Source organism: Elephantulus edwardii, unplaced genomic scaffold (assembly GCF_000299155.1).
Source record: "Elephantulus edwardii isolate Elephantulus edwardi_28Jun2011 unplaced genomic scaffold, EleEdw1.0 scaffold00098, whole genome shotgun sequence".
Lineage (NCBI taxonomy): Eukaryota > Metazoa > Chordata > Mammalia > Macroscelidea > Macroscelididae > Elephantulus > Elephantulus edwardii.
In genome coordinates, this window is record NW_006399848.1 from 7183705 (window position 1) to 7203878 (window position 20174).

General features: G+C 36.2%; 1 protein-coding gene across 1 annotated transcript in view; it reads left to right on the plus strand.

Annotated features, from left to right (window-relative positions):
* Positions 1 to 18532, plus strand: part of ANKIB1 (ankyrin repeat and IBR domain containing 1) — a 215849-nt gene extending 197317 nt beyond the window's left edge. The window contains exons 12-20 of the mRNA XM_006891465.1: positions 3762 to 3896; positions 4175 to 4261; positions 4352 to 4418; positions 7522 to 7667; positions 8733 to 8911; positions 9747 to 9798; positions 14931 to 15045; positions 16639 to 16772; positions 17411 to 18532. Of these exons, the coding sequence (XP_006891527.1) occupies positions 3762 to 3896; positions 4175 to 4261; positions 4352 to 4418; positions 7522 to 7667; positions 8733 to 8911; positions 9747 to 9798; positions 14931 to 15045; positions 16639 to 16772; positions 17411 to 18157 (1662 nt within the window). The 3' untranslated portion in view covers positions 18158 to 18532. The remainder of the gene's footprint in view (positions 1 to 3761; positions 3897 to 4174; positions 4262 to 4351; positions 4419 to 7521; positions 7668 to 8732; positions 8912 to 9746; positions 9799 to 14930; positions 15046 to 16638; positions 16773 to 17410) is intronic.
* Positions 18533 to 20174: the final 1642 nt, after the last annotated feature.

Consider the following 20174-nt stretch of genomic DNA (forward strand, 5'->3'; position numbering starts at 1 on the left):
GGGGGTGTACCGTGGGCTTGAAGGGGAATAGCTGGGTGAGGTCGGGGAGTAGCTGGGTGAAGTTGGAGAATAGCTTGGGGAGGTGGGGCTGTAGTTAGGGCTGGTTGGTGTATAGTTGGGACTAGTAGGTGAGTAGCTAGGTGACGTTGGGCTGTAGCTGGGTGACGTCGGGGTATAGTTGGGACTGGTCGGAGAGTAGTTAGGGCTGGTGGGCGAGTAACTCGGGGAAGTTGGGGAATAGCTTGGAGATGTAGGTGAGTAACTTGGAGATGTTGGGGAGTAGCTGGGAGAAGTAGGAGAATAGCTGGGGGATGTTGGAGAGTAGCTGGGGGATGTTGGGGAGTAGCTGGGGGATGTTGGAGAATAGCTGGGAGAAGTTGGAGAGTAGCTAGGTGAGGTTGGGGAGTAGCTGGGGGAGGTCGGCGAGTAGCTCGGGGAGGTCGGCGAGTAACTTGGAGAAGTTGGAGAGTAGCTGGGGGAGGTTGGTGAGTAACTGGGAGAAGTCGGCAAGTAGCTGGGTGATGTTGGGCTATAGTTGGGACTAGTCGGGAGAGTAGGATGGAGAAGTGGGGGAGTAGGAAGGTGAAGTGGGAAGGCTGTGTGTCTTGACGGTTCAAGTCCACCAGAAGCTCTGCTAGAGTAAGATGAGCAGTCTTCTCCCCTTTCGATATACAACCCTGGAAACCCAGAGGAAAGCTGCTGTGTTTCAGAACCAACCCAATGGCTGTTAAGTTTAAGTTTTGTGGTGTTTTGTTTGCTCGTTTGTTTTAGTAGTAAGCCTTGATTGCCTAAAACATACTATTAGAATTACTGACAACAAATAGGTGGTTCTGGTGAGGGCTTAAAAGAAGTGAGGAGAGTAATAGAAGTCTGTCATCTTAAATGCATAGGATACCACAAACAGAATGCTGCTAGAAGTATGGACATCAAAAAAAAATGTGCAAACCAGTTTAAAGCCAAAATAGCACTTCTCTGAACAATGTGCAAATATTTGGTCAAAGGAAGAACTTATAGATAGTAAACTTAGATATTTAATTAAGGAGGTTTCTAACCCAGATCGTAAAGATGCCACGTGATTTCTCCTTGTTGCTTATAAAATGTAAGATGAAAAAGATTGCCTTAAAAAGAAAATGTTTCACCGTTTTAAGTGAAACATATATTTTAAGTTTCTTTGTTTGAGATAGAAAAAGAGGTTAGGCAAGCAAGTTAGGAGCAGAAGTGGGAGAAGATTGATGCCAACTCACATGGAGATCTCTAAGTGACAAGGGGGCAGCAACTGAAGAAGCTTGAACCTTCCCTCAGAGCTCAAGGAGCAAGAACCATCCCACAGAGCGGACACAAAAAGTCTTCTACTAGAGCCAACCCTTCATATCCAGACCACTATCCTTAAAACTTCTGTTTGTTAAAACCTTCACTTGTGGCACTTCTGATATGTCACCATTAGATAACTAAGCCAGGTACATTCATGCGCAGTTAACCAGTCAAAAACCAATGGCATTGAGTCACTTCCAACTCATAGCAGCTCTCCATCAGGTTTGTGAGGCTATAAATCTTTGGGAAAGATACCACAGTCTTTCACCCCTGGAGAGACCAGGGGACCAAACTGCTGAACTTCAGGTTAGCATCTTGATAAGTTAGGCATTATACCACCCATACTCAATTGTGTATCTCTTGCAAAGCTTGTTTGGGAACACATAGCTTAGACTCAGGAGTCAGACAATTCCTCCAAGTTCAGATTTAAATATTAGTGTCTAACTATCCTATTTTCAGGAACACAATAGATGAATCCTGATTCATTCATACATACATACATGTTGGGAGAAAAATAAAACAACTTTAAAATTCTGAAAGAATATAGACTCACTGAATCTACTTGAATCCCTGATACTAGACCCTGAGTTGTTCTTCAGATCTTAAATTTAACTTATACTCTGAAGTCACCTTTAAGTAGCAGTTTTGCACAAAAAATAAAGATTGTCACCATTAAATAATTGCATTCCTTTTAAAAGAAATATGTATATGTATATGTATATATATACACATGGGAGTGGTGTATATCAATACAACCAGCAAATGGTCAACAACTATTTTAAAGCATAGACAACAGAATTGACATGCAAGGAGATTTAAGGAAATGGAAGTGAAATAAGTAGAACAAAATAGCAAGAATGTTGACATCGTGTGAAGAGTTTAACCGGTGTCATTGATCTAGCTAGAAATGAGGAGTGGACATTGCAATCTTTCTGTATTTCAAACAAAATTAAATTTTTTTGAGAACTGCATTGAAGAGTACTTGTGTCAAATAAGACAAAACAGGCTCATAAAACACCCATTACTAGCAATACCAAACCGTTGTTTATACTATGTAAGAAAAGAACTTCTACCCTGTCAGAACCTAGGAATAAGTGTAATTTAATGGGTCACTGCATGTTGTGATGAACTGGGTGATTATGAGTTCATATCTGATCCTGTGACATATCAAATGGACAAAAAAAATAAGCAAAAGTATAAAGACACTAAAACCATACTAAGGTATTTCATTTTCTTTACAGACTATGTATCCTGAGCATGTAACTATTCTGTTTACTCAAGTATTCACTTAAATTGATCATCAAAAAAATCCCTCAGTAGCACTCTTGAAAGTGAAAATAGAAGCAACATTCTAGGGTCATAATGAAATAAACATAGACATTAATAAGAGAGACGATAAGGACATTTTATTTGGAAATTTACAATTTCTTGAGCAGCTTGAGTCAGGAGAGATTAAAAAAATATCAAATTTCTAGAAAATATGAATAATGAAAATACTACTTCAGTGTATCCTGAAGAATATATAGATAAAACACTGCTAAAGAATATACCTAGCTTTACCATATTTAATAAAAAATTACTGACTTCAAGTGAAGTAATTGTGAATCATAGATTAGCAGAGCAAAATAAACTTGAATAAAATTAGGACAAAAGGTACTTTTAAAAGCAGCATTAATGAGTTAAAAACTGAAAATAATGGAACTAATAAACCAACAAAAAGTCTTTTTCTAGAGAAGAAAATAAGGCTGATTAATATTAATAAAAATTTTAAAAAGAGATTGGAGAATTCAGGATGCATGATGGAAGAAATAACCAGAGAAGAAAGTCAGTAACAGATAATTCTTGAATAGATCATAAGAACTTGTGAGAAATTGTGAAATGGGCTATTTTCTAAGAAGATAAAATTAATTAGAGAATATCTAAATATACCTAATTTCATGGAAGAAAAAAGAATTGTTAAAACAGTAGGCCCTGAAGGTTTCATAACAGAATTGTACCAAACATTAAAGCAGTTTTTTTAAACCTTTTAAAAAATTTCTTTCTTTTCCATCTGAGTGAAGTTTTAAAAATTATACTGGTTTTTTATACCATCACTCTTAGATGATCTACTTTTATAACATTAATTGCCACTGATTAATTAGTTAACAGAATTTAACTAAACTGTCTAATCAGACACTTTTCTGTACTATATAATTCTATATTATCCCCTTCAAGGAAGCTTTTAAAACTTTTTAAAGGAAAAGGAAGAGGGTAACTTTCCTTTTATTTTAAACACAACATGACCAGAAAGTTAGGTCTCCTGATGAATTGAAAGAGAGTGTATGTCTTTGAAAAGATTCATCCTTGGTTATACAGGCAGAATTGTTTAAGCTCTATAAATGCATTGTCTGGGGAAAAGGAAATAATTTTTCTATTAACATGGAGAGATGTTTGCATCTTTTTTTTTTAAGTGCAAGTACGACTTTTGCTGGATTTGCCTAGAAGAATGGAAAAAGCACAGTTCTTCCACTGGAGGCTATTACAGATGTACTCGCTATGAAGTGATTCAGCATGTGGAAGAGCAATCCAAGGAAATGACTGTGGAGGTAAAAAGAATTGTAGATATCGCTCCCTAAGCCACTTGTTATTAAAAGTGTTAATGTGTTTCTTTCCCTGGCTTCCAGGGAAAATGAATTAATGAAGCACTAAATTGAATGTAGCTTTTATTTATCCATAAAGTAGCTCTTAAACATAAGAGCTAATTTTTTTCCTGGTTTCACTTTGGTGAAGATAAGTTTTACAGACCCCAGCCACTGTAATGAGTTAAAAACATTTTTAATTAGCTGGTCTCTGTAAGAGTTATTTATGGATTTATGTTTCTTAGGCTGAGAAAAAACACAAACGGTTTCAAGAACTTGACAGATTTATGCACTACTACACAAGATTTAAAAACCATGAACATAGCTATCAGGTATGTCCCAAATCATTTCCAGTAAGCTGAATTACAGTATTGTGGATAAATAAAAAAAATTATTTGCATTATTTATTTCTGTCCCTTCAGTTAGAACAGCGCCTTCTTAAAACAGCCAAAGAGAAGATGGAGCAGTTGAGTAGAGCGCTCAAAGAAAGTAAGTTATAACTGACACGTCTGGTAATCACTGTCACGTTCTTCCATACTTAGGTCACTTCACTTCTTAAGATACTAAACTCTTTAAAGGAATACATTATCCTTAGTTTATTCTGTGAGTTCTCTGAAACCTTTGAGTGCAGCTTAGCATAAGAGGCCTCCATGACTAAGGAATCCTCCTGGTATAATGCCTTACATTTGGAACTGCTAATAGCATGGTGGTTCAAATCCACCAGCCACCCCACAGGGCAAGGATGAGACAGCCTCCTCCAGTGGTGATTTACAGCCTCAAAATTCCAATGAAGGTTTACCATGAGTCAGAACTGACTCATAAAAATTCTAGCATTGGAGCTCTGGTGGCCTAGTGGCAAGAAGCTGCAGTACAATCCCAGAGGTATGCGGTTCTAATCCACCAGATGCTCTGCCGGAAAAGGAGCGGAAATCTCCTGTACCAGTCAGATACAATTTGACGATACACATATAAAATAAAAATTTAAAAAAAAAAAATTCTAGCATTGGCAATCAGTTGGATATAGGGAAAGGCAATATGTTAATCACACACTATGGTTCATTTATTATATTAATGTATTTAATTAATGTTATAAATATGTTTAATGAGTAAATTATATTGTAATTACAGTATTATAAAACAAAATGTACATGAAGGGTTAAATGAAACACCCGTGATTTGTAAACTTTCCCTCACATTAAAAAATAAATTCATTTTAAAAAGGAACTTTATAGGGAAATTCTATTCTGTGCTTTTGGGTCACGATGTGTCAGAATTGACTAGATGGCAATGGTTTGTTGTTTTACCTAGGATTTTCCTCTTAGTGAGGTCTGTGCTGTTAACAGATTAACATACGTCATGGTTTTACTTAGTCTATACATCCGTTGATGTTCTACAAGTTCTACAACTTCGGGAAAAGGAGAGCAGCCTTAAAGGATGTTCTTGAGCTAGCCAAAGGAGCAAGAGATACATGCTATCCATTTCTCAAGAAAATGTATCAGAGTACCTTTTGTTGTTGTTAAGTGCATTTAGCCGACTATAACTCTTAAGACCCTATGAACAACAGATCAGCTGACTACAACTCTTACGACCCTACAGATCAGAGTACCCAGTGTAGTAGAAACCAAGTATAGCCTTAGAAAACAATTCTCAGTAGTAAATACTGGGCATTTCCATTTTGAAAGCAAAGCTGTGAGTAAAGACTAACTTGTTGTTGTTGTTGTTGTTGTTGTTGTTGTTGTTATGTGCCGTCGAGTCGTTTCCGACTCATAGCAACCCTGTGCACAACAGCCCTAAACCCTGCTCTATCCTGCGCCAACCGCACCGCCTCTGACACATCCATCCCAATTACCCCAGTCACCGAATCAAGCCATCTCATAGAGGGTCTTCCCCTCCTGCGTTGTCCCTCAACCCTCCCAAGCATGATGTCCCTCTCCAAGGACCCGTCCCTCCTGGAAACATGTCCAAAGTAAATCAGACGAAGCCCCAGAATCCTTGCCTCCAAGGAGTAGCTTGATTTAATCCTCTCCAAGATAAATCTGTTTGTTTTCCTGGCAGTCCAGGGTACATTCAGTACCCTTCTCCAGGACCACAGCTCAAAAGCATCCACTCTCCTTCTGTCCTCCCTAGTCATTGTCCAAGAGATCTTAAACTAGAAAATCTTTTAAAAAGTACTTCTCAAGATGGTCTGAGTATTGGTGACATCATTAGGCTATAATATCCTATACTGACCACAGAGTACAAATATTAAAGGTTATCTATAAAAGGTACTTTTTAAGCCTAAAAATGCCATACTTGTTCATGTTTATTAAAATGATGAATACTGACTTATTGAGAATAATTCCCTAATTAGGACAGTAACCATCAGTTAAAGAATCGAGTTATAGAAAATGTGTCTTCTTGGTAACTACGAGCAACTAAACTTTATTATTGACTACATCTCACTAATAGCAACTGTTGAAGTATTGCCCATAGTAAATATTTAAAGGGGGGGGGAAACCCCAACACTTTAACTGTTCGAATATCATTAGATATTTGGTTTGTCCTTTATGCTTAGAACAGTGTGTAAACATAGAAATCACTCAGTGATTATTTGTAGACGTACATTGTTATTTCTACCCCACATTCTAGGATTTATGAACAGTGCAGTAAGATGTGAAAGAAAATTAAAGATCCAGAGATTGGAAAGGAAGAAATTAAACCATTCACATTTCTCACATGTATCAAATTGATGGGAGCAGAGTATTGATTTTGTTTGTCAGTTTCACATCTGAGTTCAGATGCCTACCCTAGAAACTGACTGAACTCTGAAATGTTGCTATGACCTATTCATCAGTGTTCATAACTACACATGCAGTGCTTTTCTATGGGTATTTAAAATAATCTGATTTTCAGCAGTATTTAGGCATTGTGATCTAGTACAATCTATATATTTGCAATTAAGGAGAAAACAAATGTTAAATTTGGAGACCCAGCAATCTCAGATATTCAAATGTCTTCTCTCTCCCTTCTCATCATTCCTCCTTTATTCTTTGTCTTTCTTTGAAGGATTTTATTAACTAGCATTAGCTATCCAGTTGTTTCCCAATCTGTTGTATCTTTTTCCTTATAAAATTGTTTTGATAGAGGCTTAATTGTAATCAGACTCCTCTTGTGGTTTGTTTTGTTTTGCTTTGTTTTTAGCAAACAACTTAGCCAGGGGTTTTTTGTGAACCCTAAGCAGCATACTTACCCTCAGAAGAACCTGAAAAACTTACTAAAGTTTTTGGAGTCTCTGGGTTGGCCTAAAGTTAGATTTGTTTCCTGGAAGGGTGAAAAGAAATCTAGGATGAGTGTATGCATGCCTTCCCGATTCTGTTAATGGCCTGTGTTTCTTTATGAAAGCACATGTATCATACATATATAGGCTTTATATAGGTTCTTAGTCTAGTTTGAATAATTACTGTCATGTAGCTCCCTCAAAGAATTTTCTTACGCATCCTTTTTCTCCTCTTCCTTCCCCTCCCCTTTTCTTTTTAAAGAACTTACAGCTATTCCATTAATTTCATGTTGTGTTTGCAAAACAAAATTTCACTCTGCCTGAATTACTTTATAGCTGAAGGAGACTGTCCAGATACTACTTTCATTGAAGACGCAGTTCACGTGCTCTTAAAAACTCGGCGTATTCTCAAGTGTTCTTATCCATATGGATTTTTCTTAGAACCTAAAAGCACAAAGAAAGAAATATTTGAACTCATGCAAGTAAGACAATCTTTTTTTTTAAATGAATTTAAATGGTAGTTTGTATGAAAACCAGATTTCTTCCTTTTTCAGTTCCTTTTCTCCTATTAAGGTTCTAATTAGCCAACAATTTTGGTTTGTTTACATTTTCAGAATGGCTTTAAAATTAGGAGACATTACCAGTAATAACTAAAATTTTCTTTGTGTTTCAGTTTATCACTCTGTAGATGTAAGTTCTGCACGAATACAGATATTTCCTACAGCATTTATTTCTTTATTTTAAACTGTTTAAGGTGGAAATTTGCCCTATTCCTGAATATGTAACTAGTAATTTCGTCTTCAAATATTAAACAGGCCACATAAAATACAAAATAGGAAAGTGGCAATTAACTAGTTTATCTTAGAAGTACAACTCTAAAAGGTATTTTAAAAAAAAAAGTTAAACACACTAATTTCATGACTAGAAAACTCTGTTGCCCATTTCCTCTTTGAAGCCACCAGACTTTCTTCCCTGGCTGCAGTTCTTAAGGCATACCTTTGAACTAACTACCCTCTACTAATTCATATCCTGTGTTTCTTTTAGTCTCGATAGTCATTTCTCCATAAAGCCTTCCAGACCCAACCCTCAATCACACTGGTCATGCCCTGCCTCCAATTCCTTCAACATTTGCATGTAGTCTGCACCACACTATCATTTTTTTATCATGGCTTGCGTAATATTAATATCAAGGTTTGCACAATACCTTCACATTTACTGAGATCTTTTTCCAAAGTAGGTAAATTATGCAATTATACAAATTCTTTGTTAATAGCTGATGTGCTCACCATTTCTATGTAATCTATACCAACTACAATGCTATACAAAGCCTATCAGATGAATTCTGAATATTTTACACAATTTAAGATGACGTCACATAACCTGGAGAAACAAAAGTACAAAATAGGAAACATGTTAAATGAGACCTCATCTCAAAAGTTAATTTCTAATGTCAAGAGAGTACTGTTTAACTGAGAAACCACGTGGGCTCTAGGTTACTCGCTAACTCATTCAGTCTGTGATCATGGTTTTCCACCATCTTACCATAGACAGACCTAGAGATGGTCACCGAAGACCTTGCTCAAAAAGTTAATAGGCCTTACCTTCGCACACCCCGCCACAAGATCATCAAGGCTGCGTGCCTCGTGCAGCAGAAGAGGCAAGAGTTCCTGGCGTCAGTGGCTCGGGGAGTGGCTCCTGCAGACTCACCGGAAGCTCCACGGCGCAGGTAAAAAGAATGCGCTGTGGAAATCACATCAACTCCAGCCATGAGTGGTAGCTGCTCTGTTTTTCAAACCAAGTAGAGTTCATATTCACAGAAGTTAGTAACACTTAGGATGTGATATTATAGATATTAGATAGATATAGATAGATATTATAAACTTCTTTTTTGGTGATTGCCCCATCCTATTTCTATTTTTTCTTGGGTTTTTTTTTTGTCATACAGTTCCTCAGACTAAATTAGGCTAGATTAATGTCATAATTCCAGATGAACTCGTAACTTAAATAGTATTCTAATGCTTCAGTTTACATCTGTAAAATCTATAGTGATATGATAGTTATAAACTTTTTCTGGTGTTGAATTTTTAAATCTTACTTGCTTGTTATTGTCATATTTATATTTTTGTGGTAATAGGTCATTAAAACTTTAAAAATCTGATATTTGTAACATTTTTAAGGAATTTGAATTCATTCATTATCATGTTTCGATTGCTTTAGTTCAGATAGTAATCCTGCTGTCCTAAGTTGAAGCATATTTTTTTAGTTATAATAATTAAAGGCATTAAACAAGTTTTTACTTACTTTTTCATAAATATAAAAAATAGAAGCAATCATGAAGTACTGTTATAACATGTTGATTTTTATTTTTCCACCATTTTACACAAACATTAAAAAATTAGAATTTAAAAGAAATAACAAAGTTATCTTAATAGTTGATCTTATTTTGTTTCAACAAGGTCGAAGCAGAGGAATTAAAAATAATGGTTACAGGGCAAAGGTCTGAGTGTTTGTACTTTGTAGTACCGATAATAAGTCAAATGGTTTGTCTGATTTCTTTGTAGCTTTGCTGGTGGAACATGGGATTGGGAATATTTAGGATTTGCATCACCTGAGGTAATTGTTTTTTGGGGGGGTTTTTGTTTGTTGGGTTTGATTATTTTTTTTTCTATCTCTTTCTCTCTTTCTTCAGTGTAATCTTATTTGTATTTGCACCTCATCTGTTTTATATTACAAATCTGTTTGTATTATAATCAGTTATGCTCTTTCTTTTGTAACAAAAAAAATGCCTTTATGGCATTAGGTTATCATCATATTATTAAATGCATACTCCTTATATATTGTTTTTCATTACCAGTCAAATTCAAGCAAATTTTCAGCATTGTTTTGAAAAATATCCTCTAATTTTTCAATCATGATATTAATTATATTTAGTAGAAATAAGCTTTTAGTTGTACTATTGTTTCAATTTGAATCTATTAAAAACCAAAACAAGGAATACAAATAAAGAATAAGGTTATTTTTAAGTTACTTAAACATAAGAGAATTGATTTATAAACAGTTAACAAAGGTAGAAACTGGCCATTAATAATGTTTATGCAGAAAGAAATGCTTTTCTTAATTGCTTTCTGCTTTCCTTTAAAACTTTCACACTATCCTTATTTGGTATTTTTGTTATTGATATGCTATTTTAAAATACAAAAGATTTGACTTACTGACACTGTAGTAGCAGTTACTACAGAAAAATAAGATAGAGTGAAAATCTTAATGACTACTCATTTTTGAGATTTAAATTGCCACTGTCATTATTGAATCCCTTTTTAAATAGTTTTAGCAATTTTCTTTTCTTCTGTCTCCTTTGATTTTTATGACAGTAAACCTTTCAGCACTTAGGTGATGCTAACCCCTTAGCTTAGTTCTTCGAAGGCAGCACAGCAAATTGATGAAACTTTTATTCATATTGCATTTGCTATTTACAGCTGAAAGACAGTGAAATTGATTATTATCAAAAAATGACTGTGGTTTATTTAAATCAGCTCTTTTCTCTTTTCAGCTGCTGAAGATACTTGCAATCACTTTGTGGCCTTTTGCGTTGGTAGATACATTCAAGAGAATGTTGGCAAATCTTAATTAGAGTTTTTGTATGGAAACTTTTCCTAAGTTAATTGCAAGAAATTTTAGTATAATAATGAAATGTTAATTATAAACTTTTTCTTTTTCTCATCTGATACTTTTAGAAGCAGGAGTGGCATCCACTTCCTAAACAGTATGCCTCTGGAAATTCTGAACTTTGAAAAATTATAATTCTAGAAAGGCTTCAGGGTCACTATGAGTCGTGCTTGACTCAACGGCAATTAATAACAACAATCTTAAACTTTTATAACACAATTAAAGGTTGGGGTTTATGTCAGCAAATACTTACCTAAAAAAGAGTAATGACAAAATTCAGTTATTTTAAAAGTATTACACATTTTAGCATTTCAAGGTGGAAACACAGTTTAGCAAAAATAAAATCTTTACTTGTGTAAAGGTTTTATTCCCAGTCACGTGAGTCACGTTGGCAACCACCAGCAGCCAGTGTTTCTGCCTTGACTATCTGAGTACCTACTAATACGACTGTCAAAAATTAATTTTGTAAAGAATGAGAAACTTGCCATCTCACCTGTGGTTAGTTATACATAAAAATGCAGAGCTGTTTTTCTTGAAAGGTATATGGAAGTAGAAGCAATATTTTCTTAAATTTGTTTTTTTATACATTGTTTCATTTTTTAAAAAATTATTTCATTCACTTTTACTTTTCAGAAAGTCTGGCACTTTGAAACACCATTATTATGAACCTAAGGAGTTACCTTAGAGCATCAAATATTCAAATTCTGCAAGTTTAACTACCAAATAGCTACAAAATTATGTTTTTTAAAATGAACTCTTTGCCTTAATATAGAAGTACAAACTTAAATAGACTTTTAGGTTAAATTTTTTTTTTTTCAGTATAGTTAATACCAGCTTATTCTTTTTGTTGTTGTTGAGTATCACTGGTCAGCATAAATATAGGTTTATCCCAGTGGGACCTAGTTTAAAAGCGTCGTCTTAAAGACTAGGCATGGGTAAGATTTACGTTTCCGAGTTTCAGTTCTTTGCCTTGTTAGAATTTGAAGTAGTTGGTCCTTAATGTCCCACTTTTAATATGTGGAAGTTAATAGTAACCTCACAGGAGTTCCACGATCATCTCATTAAGTCCCTGACAATCTTGATGCTCAGAAAGTAGAACCAGAAAGTCCAGGAACTTTTCCTGCAAATTCTAGAGTTTTTCAATATTCTTTGCCATTTTAAAATTCTAAAACTATGCTGAAGTATCCTGATTAAAGCCTTTCCACATGATTACTGAAAGCTCTTCAGAATCTTTGGGAATTTTTAAGCATAATTTATGAGAATAATACCTTTTTTTTAATTGTTTTTCTTATTATTTTTACGTGTACCGTCAAATCAGATCTGACTGGTACAGGAGGAGATTGTCCCCTCCTTCTCCAGCAGAGCCTCTGGTGGATTTGAACCACGTACCTCTGGGATTGCAGTGCAGTGTCTTGCCACTAGGCCACCAGAGCTCCCTGGGAATAATACTTTTAAGCCTTTTGTATCCTGAGAGCATTCCATTTAAGTTTTCTATAAAAATAATTAGAAATACAGCAAGATTCTTTCATAATTGTTTTAAACCCCTCTCTCTCACACACACACATATATATTAGAGTGCTCTGGTGGTATAGTTTGCAGGGAATTGCTCTGCTATGCCATTGCCACATTGCTAGTAGTTCAAATCCAGTGTCTTCGAAGGAGAAAGATGAGCAATCGCCTTCCTGTGATTTACAATCTCCAAAACCAGTGGTGTCTCAGCTATGAGTCAAATCCAACTCAAGAACAATAAGTTTAGTGAGATATAAAAATACAGATGAAAAGTATATGTTCATTGGTCAGTGTTAAATGCAGAACAGATTTGTACTAGCATCAAGTCTAAAGTCCCTGGTGGTACAATTGACTAATAATTAAAAGCTTTATAGTTCAAACCTATCAACCACTCCTCCACTAAAAAAAAAAAAAAAAAATAGTTGCCATCTACTTCCAGTAAGATTTTAAACCATTTTCTAAGCAGTGTGGTCCAATGAGCCATGATGACAGATATAACAAACCATCCAGATAGAGATACTGAATTTTTGGGAAAGAGGGACAATGCCTTGGCATCTAGGTAGAAATACTGGATTTCTGGGAAAGAGGAATGATCCCTTGGCTTAGCATAAAAATGTTAAAAGAACCTGAATAATCAATCCCCCATCACATTTGTATCATCGTAGAATAATTTATTGACCTGGTAGGATACGTCCCACTTTGTATTAGTGTGTAACAGCTTAGGCTATTGCATTCATGTTGGGTTACTAAAGAAGAGGTTGGTAGTTCAAATCCACCAACCACTCCACTCTAGAGAGATGGACGATCTCCTATACAGATTTACAGTTCTGTTAACCTGATAGTTGAGGTGACCATGGAGCAGAGCTGACCCAATGGCAGTGGAGAGGAGGAAGCTTAGGTATTAGTCTCTAACTAGTTACATATAATCAGAGTAACATAATGGAAAATTATGTCAAGTGCTCTTTACTGATTCCCAGTACTTTCAGGGTAATCATATTAAATATTCTTGTTTAAATTTTCTTTTAGAGTCATAAAGATAATCATAATATTTATCACTGAAATTCTGTGCTCTTATCATCAGGGTCTCACTTCTATTCCTTTTCCTTTTGTTACTAAAATCTGGAAACTTACTTTTCCCAGGCTTTAGCCCCTGTTAAAAGCAGGCTCATTTTAGACTATTATCACATAAAATAGACCCAAGGACATCTGCCAAAATATATATTCTTCCAATAAGTAAAATAGAAAACACTTCCCCTGCCTGTATTATAGATAATCAAGTATATACTGGCTTATATATAAAACAGGAAACCAGATAACGTCTTATTCTAAAAGTAACATACCCCATAAAAGGGATCTCTGGTGGCCTACTGGTAAGAAGCTTTGCTGATATCCCAAAGGCACTTGGTTTGAATCTGCCAGTTGCTCTGCAGGAGAAGGATGAGCAATTTCCTGTACAATTTACTGCCTCTGAAAACCTGGAGAGCCAGCTGTGGGTCAGTTCCATCTCCACAGCACACACAACAACAGCACTCCTTAAAGGTAGCACTGGCAGCATAGTGTATAATGTGTCAGGCTGCTAACTGAAAGGTCAGTTCAAGTGCACCAGCTGCCCTGAAAGAATGATGGACAGTCTCCTCCCAGAAAGACACCCAGCCTTGGAGACCTGGTGGAGGGCCACTGTGAGTCGGAGTGGACTCCAGAGCCGTATGTTTGGTTTCAGTTTGCTAATCCTGTACAGTGTGTTTCTTTGTTTTTATTTTTATTCTCCATATCCCATGGTCACTTTTATAAAGCCACATGTCCATGGAGAGTATCATTTATATTCATAAAATGATTAAGTATTACTTAGCGTGCAGGTTTCCACTACTTTTCAAAAAATTCACTTTATGCCACTTTGCTTTATGAGAGACTTACATTCATACCTGTGTTTACGAACCAAAAGAAACCCCAAGAGGGTTTTCAGTTTTAAGATAAAAAGGCTAAAAAATTAAACTAGCATCAGCAACCATTTTGTGCAGCCCATGACTGCACTCGGCAGCAAACTGCCTGCCTTTGAGCCTATGAACATTCTCTGTTAGGTTATTTTAGGTTTTATTTAATTAAGGTTTTATTTAATGTGATTTGTTAGGTTATTTTTTAGTCAGCAAACACTCAAACATTTTCCCCATACATGTTAATGGTAATTTCTTATTCACGTAATGCCTTTTGGGCTTACAAAAAGTTTCCTAGGAAGACTACTTTCAGATAGCAAGGGAAAGGTTTTAGATAACAGGACCTAGGAATCATCAATCCTAAGAAATAAGGCCCATTGTGATCTACCATTGCAAGTATTCACAATTGATGTAGGCATTTGTGATGTCTATTTGATAATTTTCTTTTTGCATTCTACCTTTTTTCTGTTTCCTTGGCATGGCAAAACCAGGGTTTTGTTGTTTTGGGGTTTTTTTCCTTCCTAAAACCATGTGATTTTTATAATATGTATATAAAATCACACTTCTTTTTCTCCTGGGAAAATGTGCATCTAAGAAATTGCATGCCCTGCTGTATTGTATAACCTTTGGTTTATGCAGGAATATGCTGAATTTCAGTATCGGAGGAGGCACAGGCAGCATCGCCGACGCGGAGACTTGCAGACTCTGCTCGGTGGTCCTCTGGACACTGATGAGCCTAGTGAAAGCACTTTAGGTATGATCTTGGCTTACGTATGTGCAACTTACTCACTTTTCTTGAATTTATTGAAAAGCTAGCTAGTTTAAATAATACGTAAAGGGCTTTATAATTTAGATAACCAGTTAAAGTATAAATATATCTATTATCACAGGACCCAGAACACAGGATGTTTAAGAACATGGGTTGTGGTTGCAGACAGACCTGTCCATGACCCCGTCTTTGCTGCATGCTAGCTATGGGACTTTAGTGGGTATATCAAAGGAGCAATGATGATGCACTATGAGCTTTAAATGAGAAAATGCTTAACATATATGTGACACCTAGTGTATCTTATAAACTATAGTTGGCAATATTGTTATTGTAGTCATGTAATATTTTTTGTCTTACCCTTAGTTCACCTATAAACAATATTTTATAGAAAAACCATGTCATACAAAAGATAAATTATTTTCATTGTTCACTATTTAATCCTTAAATTGTTAATTGGAAATCTTCAAACCATAACATTTCTAGATCAATGAGACTAAAAATTTGTTCTTCAAGCTACTGTCATTCCCACATTTATTAGTTTTAAGAAATAAGGGGGAGACAACAATAGCAAGGTTAAACAGGGCAGTAAACAACAAATGCTGGCAAGGTTGTGGAGAGATTGGAACTCTTATTCACTCCTAGTGGGAATGTAAAATGGTGCAATCACTACGGAAGGCAGTCTGGCACTTTCTCAGAAAGTTGAAAATAGAAATATCATTTGACCCAGCAATTCCACAGCTAGGAATAAACCCTAAAGAAACCAGAGCCACAACTCAAAACAAATGTATGCACATCCATGTTTATTGCTATGTTATTCACAATAGCAAAGAGATGGAAGCCAACCAAGTTCCCATCAGTAATCAAAAGGATAAAAAAATTATAGTACATCCACGCAATGGAATACTATACAGCATTGAAAAACAATGAAATAATAAAACATTACACAACATAGAGGAAGGCTTAGGGACATTATGCTAAGTGAAGTATCTCCATCACAAAAAGGATAAATACTGCCTAACACCACTGTTCTAAAATAGGATGGTTATGGGAGAGGTTTGAGAAGGAATGGGAAAGGCATGGGTAGATAATGAACACCACATTGGAACAGATGAGGGGAAGAACTATTTGAAAGGAATATATGATTATACGTTATATGTATGAGAACAGTCTGGAGCAAAGGAGGTTTTGTTGGGGGAGCTTCTAGAGGAGGGAGAGGGAAGGGGGAGAAAATGTGCAACAATGAATAATTTGAAAAAAAACAACCCACTAAAAATAAGTAGGGCAGGGGAAACCCTGAAACCTAAGAAAATAAAGTGTCTTATTTTCTTTTTATTATTGCTTAAAGAAGAAGAAATTAATGACTTGCTGAATAATAGCACTTGCCTATATGGATAGAATTCTATATAGTATAAGCCAAAAAGTAAAAAAGAAATCAAGGATTGGGGATGATGATATAAAAATATAGGTATAGCTTATGATGAGAGACATAGTATATTAGAGTCCCTGAAAGACACATGGATTCAAAAAAGACTCTTAATTGTCACTAACTGGTGTTTGGCACAACTTGCTTTGAAACAGACACCCCTGAAGGTGGCGGTGGCCGCAGACCCAGCACCTCCGTGGTGAGTTCCGCATCCATGAGTGTGCTTCACAGCTCTTCGCTGCGTGACTACGCTCCTGCCAGTCGCTCTGAAAACCAGGACTCGCTTCAGGTAACCTTCCTTGCCGGCTGGCCTCAGTACCCCTGCTTTTTCTTTGTTTACCCTGGTTTCCTGTTTTCACTTTTATGTCTTTCAGTTTCCTTCCTTCCATTGTAAAATCTTCGTTCCAGAAATTTACTAGAGGAGGGGGAAGGGAATGGGCTGCGAGGAATATGTACAACAATGAATGAATGAATGAAAATCCACCTTTTCTGTAAACTTTCATTAAAATCACAAAATTTTTTTAAAAAAATGTTCTAGAGAAAAAGATTTCTATGACTTTTCCTTTCGTTTAGTATGAGCAAGGGAAAAAATTGTAGTATAAAAAAATAATTCTTCTGTAAAAATAAAAGTAATATTACTACAGTGAAAGGTTAAGCACGCTGGGACTTGATGGGACTAAACTGTTTTCCAGGGTCCCTGGAGCTTTCTGCTGTTGACAGGGTGTCATCTTTTCCTCTTTTCTATTGCTTATTTAAATGGAAAATCGTTGTGTTTTCCTTCTCTGCTAGGTTTCTGCCTTACACAGGTTGTGACTTTTAAAGAGTATATACTTTGTTAGTTTAGTAGAAGAGCAGTGGTAAATGTCATTGAATTAAGTCATTTGCCTTTAGTCAAACTTTAAAGTGATTTTCCTTTCTTTTGCCCAGGCTCTGAGTTCCTTGGATGAAGATGATCCCAATATACTTCTTGCAATTCAGTTATCATTGCAAGAGTCTGGACTGGCCATGGATGAAGAAACTAGAGACTTCCTCAATAATGAAGCATCCTTGGGAGCAATAGGCACTTCTTTACCTTCCAGACTGGACTCAGTTCCTAGGAATACAGAGTCTCCTCGGACTGCACTGAGCAGCTCTGAGCTGTTGGAACTTGGTGATAGCCTTATGAGACTAGGAACAGAGAGTGACCCTTTTTCAACTGACACCCTTAGTTCTCATCCTCTCAGTGAGGCGAGAAGTGAATTCTGTCCCTCATCCAGTGACCCCGACTCAGCTGGCCAAGACCCCAACCTCGATGACAATCTTCTGGGCAATATCATGGCTTGGTTCCATGACATGAACCCTCAGAGTATTGCCCTGATTCCTCCAGCAGCTACAGAAGTCAGTGCCAATTCCCAGCTCCCCTGTGTAAAAGATGGCTCAGAAGTCGGGAGAGATGTGGAACTGGTGCCCCCAGAAGAAGATTCCCTGTTTGAAGATGCTGTTGTTGTAAGTGAAGGTAGAGGACCACAAAGAGAAGAAGAAAATCTCTTAGAGGAAAGTGTTCTGGCTGGGGAAGCAGTGGCTCAAGCTGTCAACACAAGTAGTGAGGCAGCTGACAAGGGAGATGGTTCAGATGCCTCAAGCCAAACCCCTCAAACCTCAAGTGACTGGCTTGAACAAGTACATTTAGTGTGAACTGTGCACCTTTGGGCTCTAGCTGCATCGCAGGTACAGATGGCAGACGAGGTAGAATATGCTTTATAGAGACTTGGATCCTCTTCAGTTAGAACCACTCAGTTAGAAAACACTGACATTAGGATTGACCATTAAGGTGTTCCCTCTAATGGTAGCTTCATTTCTAATTTTTTACTTGCAGGGAATTTCTTTTGTATTTGATTGGATAGGTTTCCCCCCATTTTTGCTTACAAAAAGAAGAGCACTAGAGAAAGAAATAGGAGTAAAACAGGTCTTTTCCACATTCTAAGGAAATGTTTTCTGCTTAGCTGAAAGTTGGCAGTAGGTAAATGTTTAAATTACTGGCTTACTCCTTTCTGCTTGGGTGGTTTCCCTCTTTTTTTTTTAATTGGAGGGAAAGGCAAAACGCCTTCATTTTAGAAGTTCACGTTGACAGATAGGGAAGCATTTAATCCCTCGGTCTTTGTGCCCTTCTATAACTCCTTTTGTCTGAAAAAGTGTGAATTCAGGTGTCCAGTGCTTCTCTTGAGTACTGCATCTAGCGCAGTGTAATTAAATTTCTTTTTCCCATGAAGCCACAGTTTCTCTTCCTGTCTGTTTCCAGTCAAGTTGTGCCAAGCACTGACTGGTGCGCCAACAGGTGTTCAGGTGTGAGGTGTGCAGAGTGCTCTGGGGTCGCTGCCACCATTCTTGCAAGTGGAAGGTGCCACTTGGTAGAATTGATATATCTGAATTTAATGGGCTTTTGTTGCCATGGAGACTGCGTTAAATGTAGCCTGTAGCTTAAGTTAACTAAACCTAATGCTGCTGTTAAAAACAGTTTATTTTAATATTAAAATACAGTTGATTAGCAACAGCGGTGCTGTATTTAAAGAGACACTTTATTGGAAGTGCAATCATAGTTCCTTGTTTTCACAATTTTACAGTGCATTCTAATTCCTATTGGGTGCAATTACTTTTAATGGTGTTTTATAAAATAGAAAAAAGTGGAGTTTTCATGAATTATAGTAAATCCCACAATTATTAAAAAAAAATTCAATAAAACATCTTGCGCAACATGTTACCGTGCCTTTGCCTAACCTAAATGGATAGTTGCCAGTTAAATAAGTAATTGAAATTTCAATGTCTCTTCTAAAGTAACTATGCTATGAATTGCAAAGACCTCCATAAGAACCACCCATGGCCTTGCCTTTACAGTAAATAGAATAAATGTTGAATCCGTTTGTTTGCCTAAATAGCAAATGCTGAGATGTGTTTGTTCTACTGCACAATACTCATTTGCTGTGTTATTACTGTTTAGTGTTGAGGAAAAAAAAAATCAACTTCCTAGTTACCAGTGTCTTACTGTGAAGAAAATACTGATCTTAGTCGTAATTAAGATACAATGGTACAGTGTGTAATTAAAACTAGAGTAAACTGTTGGAATGGCTGTTTTACTTACGTATTATCAAAACTAGCATAACATAAGCAAAGTAGATACACAACACTCCATTTAATGTTTTGCCAGATTGTTACCAGAATTCTACATATACCAAAATTTTAATACCGCATCTGAGCAGGCAAGTTCTGGTCTGAAAAGGTGACTTTAGTACTGATTATATCCATGTGAGTTGTGATTATGATTTTTGGTTACTTGTTCCTAAGCCCTACTTTTGGAATAAATACTCTTGTACTTTGAATTCGTATGGCTAGGACATTATGTTAAAGTAGTTAATATGCCATATGCCCCAGGTTCCCTTAGGACAAATTGTTTGGGAATTGCTCTTATGCCATAGATAACATAAATCCACGTTAGTTTTTATTTTCCCAATTATCAGAAACATTGTTATAAATCCCTGTTGAAGCTAATTGGGGAAAATACTAACTTTGTCTACAGTGTATTACTGTATATTAAAGTGAAATAGTAGTCCATTAAAGGATTTTTTTTACAAATTTATTTTGGATTAAAGATATCAACACCAGTAAGTGTTTAGACCAAATTGTGGCTTTTCAGTAGGAAGATTATTTGTATCACACT